Genomic DNA, 6,142 nt, shown 5'->3' with positions numbered 1-6,142 from the left:
ACGCGGCGGAACCGCGTTCCGGCACCTTTTTCCGGGCCGGCCGCACCGGAAATAGCCCCTCCCACACCGGAAATAGCCCCTCCCAAATTTTACTTGCATTCCTGTTCTCTAAAGGGGCGGTCCTAGGGTTTGATGAGGGCGTGGCCAGGTTTGAGTTCCGCCACCTTTTCTCCGAGAAAAAAAGCCCTGCATATATCTATATGTAAATGGCATGTGACTTAGTTAAATATTTCTTAATTATTCCTTTAGCATTTTGTATTACATGTACTGTACATTGTTTATTATGTTGGTGAGATCGTATCACATTGAAAATATTTGTGAGCAAAACTATGAAGTTTCATAAACTGACAAACTTTATCTTGTTTGCTTTAATCTGTAATTATTTATTTTTAGGCATATCTTGATGAATTAGTTGAACTTCACAGAAGGTTAATGACTCTAAGAGAAAGACATATACTGCAACAGGTGAGGACTTCTGTATCTTTTAAACAGTTCTCCAAAACTAAAATTGTATTAAAAGAACAAAATCTAAATTTGATTTTTCAACAGAAAGCAAATCCATCAATCAAAATATTAGCGCCTCACCATTTTTTATAACCTATTCAGTCCTACAAAAGCATACTTCACACTGAAATGAATTTCCTGAATGTTCAAATTATAACCGAAAATTCAGAAGATGTTAAATTAATTCACATAATTCAGACTTCAATTTAGTTCTGCAATACTGAAATTTGAATTAGTTATTTTCACTTATTTATGGACTTTGTGTATTACTACTTTGGTGTGGCTCAACAGGAAAATAATTCTTTTTTCACAGAAATTTAGTGCTTCACTATGAAAATTTAAAAATACAGAATTTTCTGCAGTTAACACTGCTTACAGTATTGACTTCAATAATAATAATAATAATAATAATAGTAATAATAGTAATAATAATAATAAACATTCCCCAGTATAATATGTATTCATTCTCTCTGCCTTTGTCCTACATACTGTACACACACCCAAATATAAATGACATATCTATAAAAGCAATTATTTATCTGTTTGTTCATTGCAAAATCTTGCTTCTTTTTTGTTGGTGAGTATTGCAATTTAGGTTCATGTTCATCTTCAATCATGGACCTGCAGTAACTGCCTGGCTTCAGGCCAGTTGCTCTTTCTAAACCCAATCTACTACTTGAGGATCTTCATATAAGGTAGTGAGCTGAGGATATACATTCAATGACACAAATACATTTTCCTTCATACTATTTATTTATTTAAAACTCCAAGTCAGGCATGTCAAATTGCAGGCCAGATGCGTCACGCCAAAATCGCATCCACCCCATTGCCAGCAATGGGGAAAAAGTCCTGATGCGTTGCACGTCACATGACGTCACGAGTTTGACATGCCTGCTCTAAGGCTTCAAGTTCTTGATTCATCATGTGGTGAAGCTACATGCAATCTCACTTGATGATTCTCTGCAGGCTGACTTTCTCTGAAAGCAGTGCTCAGCTGGATCAATTAATATGAGTGTGTAGGCTTCAGATTTGAGAAATGGAGTCTGATTAGTCATAATGCTTCAAAGCCCATGACTAACTCACCCTGAGTGTTGTGGTAATGATAGGCTTAATATCATGACAACATATTAACTTTAGCTGACCCCTAAATCAGAAAATGATGCACTTCTATTTCAGATTTTAACTCACTTGGTAACTTATCATTTAAATGGCAGATTATCATGACTTACATCAATAGATCTTATAATCAATGCTAACCCTTCCCAATGTTTATTGATTAAATTTATGTTCTGCTCATCTCACTATTGAAGCTACTCTAGGTGCCAATATGAAGAGAGAGAAAATGTATGTTGTTTATTTATTTATTCACTTATATCCTGACTTTACTTTTTTTAATAAATAACTCAAGGAGGTAAACATTTATTTTTATTTTTATCATTTATAAATAATTTATTGATTTGTATCCTGTCTTTGGGGAGCACGATGGCTCAGTGATTAAAGATGCTGGGCTTGTTGGCTGGAAAGTTGACAGTCCAGGTTTGAGACCTGAGCACCATGTGACGTGATAAGCTCCTGAAATCCTGCCCCCAGCACCTGCCCAACTAGCAATCCAAAAGTATGCAAATAGGAGTAGATAAATAGGTACCACTTTGGTACTCCTCGGCATGTTTCACGCTGGCCACATGACCATAGAAAATGTCTTTGGACAATATGGGCTCCCTCAGCTAAGAAACGGAGATGAGCCCTGCCCTAGAGAGTCAGACATGCCTGGACAGAGGAAACCTTTACTTTTATTTTTATCCTATCTTTATTATGTTTACAAATAACTGAAGATAGTGAACATATACAACCACCTTCCTCCTTCTGTTTTTCCTCACAACAATCCTGTGAGGTGGATTGGTCTGAGAAAGAGTGACAGGCCCAAGGTCACCCAGTTGGCTTTGACGGTTAATGCGGGACTAGAACTCATGGTCTCCTGGTTTCTAGCCTAGTGCCTTAACCACTAGACCAAACTGGCTTTACATTTAGATTTACCAGATATTTTTTTCCTATTCTTAAACACTTAAAGAAAATCATTTTTAGGTTAAATGCTAAAACCAGTCCTTCTATATACATTCTGTTATAGAAGCATTTACATTGCTGCTGCCAGATTGATTGCAGTGATTAAATAACAAAGTGTAGTTTATTTCATCAAAAACAAATAAAACTCTCTTGAGACTTTGCATCCTAAATCTTCAGCTGAATTATTTTTAATGTGATTTTAAAACTGATAATCTGAAATCTTGCCAGCTATTATTTTATTTCCCCCCAAAATATTTCTTAATAGATTAAGAATACAAGTGCCAATATAAAAATCTGGTTTCCTTTGGCAGGTTGTCAGGAAAAGCCCTCAGGTTTACTGGCTATATTCTTGAGCTATACCTCTATTAAATGTGAATATTCATCCCACTCAGTTGTGATATTGGGACTATATTTCCAAGAGGCCCTTATGAAAAGCGGGATTCCCAATGTTCATGCTGTTTTTATTTAGGAGCTTAAAAAGGATAGATAGTAATCAAACCAAATCGAGGATTCATTTCTCATCCCTCTAAAGAGTACTGCATTGCTTAAAAATGCATCTGTTAACACTTCCTAACAGCTTTTGAATTTCTTAAATTTATTATCAAGGGAGTTAATGGAAAGCCTTGTTTTGGCAGAGTATCACAGGAAGGCATATCAAATGTAGATCATTCTTTAAAAAAAAAATACTTCTGAAAGTTTTTTCTAGAAATCTTCCTGGGCTGGTTTATTAGCTGGGGTTAAATGAAGCATATTTTAGAATTACATTCCTAACTCATTACTTCGACACAAGCTGTGGAGTGTTGGAGCCAAAGTTACTATATAAAACAGTATGGCAGAAATAAATGAATGTCTACTTTAAACATGGTGCTTCTCAGCAGGTTGACATTTAATTTTTAGCAATGCTGTATGTTTCACATTGTGGACCGGTTAAACATTTCATTAGTTCTTGCTGATTTGGAACTACATGGGTGGAAATATATAGACTTAATACTACAGAGTTCCAGGTTATTCAGTTGGGCTATCTCACCAGAATTGCTTGCTTCTTGCTCATTTAATAATATAACTCTTAATATTTCTATGTCTTTCAGTTCAAAATGTTCTAAGGTTTTGCTGTTCCTTAAGTACCAAAAGCATATATAGGTAGTCCTCGACTTACGACCGCAATTCAGCCCAAAATTTATATTGCTAAGTGAGACAGTTAAGTGAATTTTGCCCCATTTTACAACTTTTCTTGCCACAGTTGCTAAGTGAATCCGGATTCCCGTTAATTTTACTTGTCAGAAGGTCACAAAAGGTGATCACATGACTCCGGAACACTGCAAACGTCATAAATATGAGTCAGTTGCCAAGCATCTGAATTTTGATCGTATGACCATGGGGATGTTGCAACGGTTGTGTGAAAAATGTATCATAAGTCACTTTTTCAGTGCCGTTGTAATTTCAAGCTGTCACTAAATGAATTGTTGTAAGTTGAGGACTACCTATATTTTTATTTTATTTATAGTATGGCTGCCTGCTTGGAAATAATGATTGGAGAAACATCCAGTAAATAGCATTTGCGCATTTCATATCATAGTTTCCCACTGCCTTATACATTGATATATGGTGTTTGCAAATTAAACTGTATTAGATTATTAGGAATAGTTCTAATTCATAGGCAGAGTATGTGCTTTGCATGTACAAGATGCAAAATCTAATTTGTTTTTATCTCAGTTGAAAGTTTTTGAATAGAAGAGGAAGAAAAGACCTCTAGATCAGGGGTGTCAAACTGCCGGCCCGCGGGCTGGACGCATCTTCCGGAAGCCGCGCCCACCCCATTGCCGGCAATGGCAAAACCGTCCCGATACGTTGCGCGACATCACATGACGTCATGAGTTTTACATGTCTGCTCTAGATGAAACTTAAGAATGCTAAACCCACTTGATATAATATAATTGTCATCTCCAATACACTTGAACGTCACTATTCAGAAAAGGTTCAAGTAGATCATAGTAAACTATATTATGTGTGAGACATTTTCATGTCAACAAGTAGCCGAATCAAGCAAAATCATAATTGAGAATTGCCAATTAAGAGCTGCTAATCAGTTTGCTACTTCATTTCTCCAATTTGTAGGATACTTGCCTGGAAAGATCGGTAGCACTCTACAAACATTCTGCCTGGTTTAAGAGAAATAAACAATAAAAACTAAGAAAGGTTACAACAAGCATGAGGCTATTGTTGGCATTCATGTATCATGCTCGGGGCCATGGACAAAGAAACAATTTGGTGCTATATTTTATCTGAAAATCTTATGGATGAGATGATCAGAAGTGTTTAAATTTAACCTTTTGTTTTGTTTTTGAATGACAGATTGTAAATCTTATAGAAGAAACAGGACATTTTCACATCACAAACACTACCTTTGACTTTGATCTTTGCTCACTGGACAAAACCACAGTTAGAAAATTACAGAGTTACCTGGAAACATCTGGAGCATCCTGAGGACATCAGTTGTAGTTGCATCAAAAACTGCTGTTGTTTTTTTTTTAATCTGAAAAAGAAAAATAAAACATTCAGAATGATGCAGCCAGGGTGCAAAAACCCCAACAGCTCTCTTCAGCTTTATTTTATTTTTTTTGTTAAAGCCAGTTCATCATCTCTTGATAAAGGAGAAGAATAATGACAAGCCTCAGCGAATTGCTCTTCTCACCAAGGAAATGCTCTGGAAGAGTTAGCCTGGATAGCCTTGAAAAAAAAAACACTTAATGAATGTGTATGGTATCATGTGTCTCTCTCTGTGGTACTCCAGGCCACAAGATAAATGCATGTTCAACACACTGCCTTATTACATAACTGATCTATTTATTACTGCATATGCATATTCTGACGTCCTTGAGGGAATGACACTACCAGACACTACAATGTCCTGTGTCTCACAGATGCTCCTTGGATCCAGCACACCACCATCACGGGTCTTCTGACCTTACTCTTGCTTTGATGCCACTTTGTCTCGACCTTTTTGCTAGTACGGTGTGAAAACCCCCTGCATTGTTTGGTTTCAGTTTCTGTGGTTCCTGAAAATAAGATACTAGTTGTGGGGTAAGGCAGAAAAATCTCCTATCCATCTTTTAAAAAAAAAAAAAATGCTCAGTCTACTGCCGCAGGATTACCCAGTTTGTCATTAACATATTCAGATTCTCACCTACTTCCTATAGTCAGTAAATGAGTAGAACTTTTATTAAGGGGGAAAAAACCTCAAATGTACCAATATGCTATCCCCATTCAGAATTGCTTTCCCGTCAATATTTCTGCATCTGTTTTAAGATTATTTTAGAAACAAGCATAACATTACAAGGAGCTGTTTGCCATAAGCAGAATACTAGTTCAGTTTTCATAGTATAGAAGGCCCTTGATTTGGAACTATTTGTGGCCAACATGCTGAAAATTATTTCTAGGTTTCATTACTTGTTCCATACTTCACATTCAGTTGTAATAGGGCTTTTAATTAAGTGAATTAACTGGTTGATCAGATTAATTTCAGTTGCATAATTAATACATACTATGTTTGAATGTGAATAAATGAGTTCTAAACCTC

At 36.1% G+C, this 6,142-nt stretch overlaps 1 protein-coding gene across 1 annotated transcript in view; it reads left to right on the top strand.

Annotated features, from left to right (window-relative positions):
• Nucleotides 1–5,682, top strand: part of MLLT3 (MLLT3 super elongation complex subunit) — a 139,921-nt gene extending 134,239 nt beyond the window's left edge. Inside the window, exon 12 of the mRNA XM_015821857.1 lies at nt 4,918–5,682. Within this exon, the coding sequence (XP_015677343.1) occupies nt 4,918–5,049 (132 nt within the window). The 3' untranslated portion in view covers nt 5,050–5,682. The remainder of the gene's footprint in view (nt 1–4,917) is intronic.
• Nucleotides 5,683–6,142: the final 460 nt, after the last annotated feature.

This window comes from Protobothrops mucrosquamatus, unplaced genomic scaffold (assembly GCF_001527695.2).
Source record: "Protobothrops mucrosquamatus isolate PMUCROS unplaced genomic scaffold, P.Mucros_1.0 scaffold1412, whole genome shotgun sequence".
Classification (NCBI taxonomy): domain Eukaryota; kingdom Metazoa; phylum Chordata; class Lepidosauria; order Squamata; family Viperidae; genus Protobothrops; species Protobothrops mucrosquamatus.
This window is presented reverse-complemented; position numbering and strand designations above follow the sequence as displayed.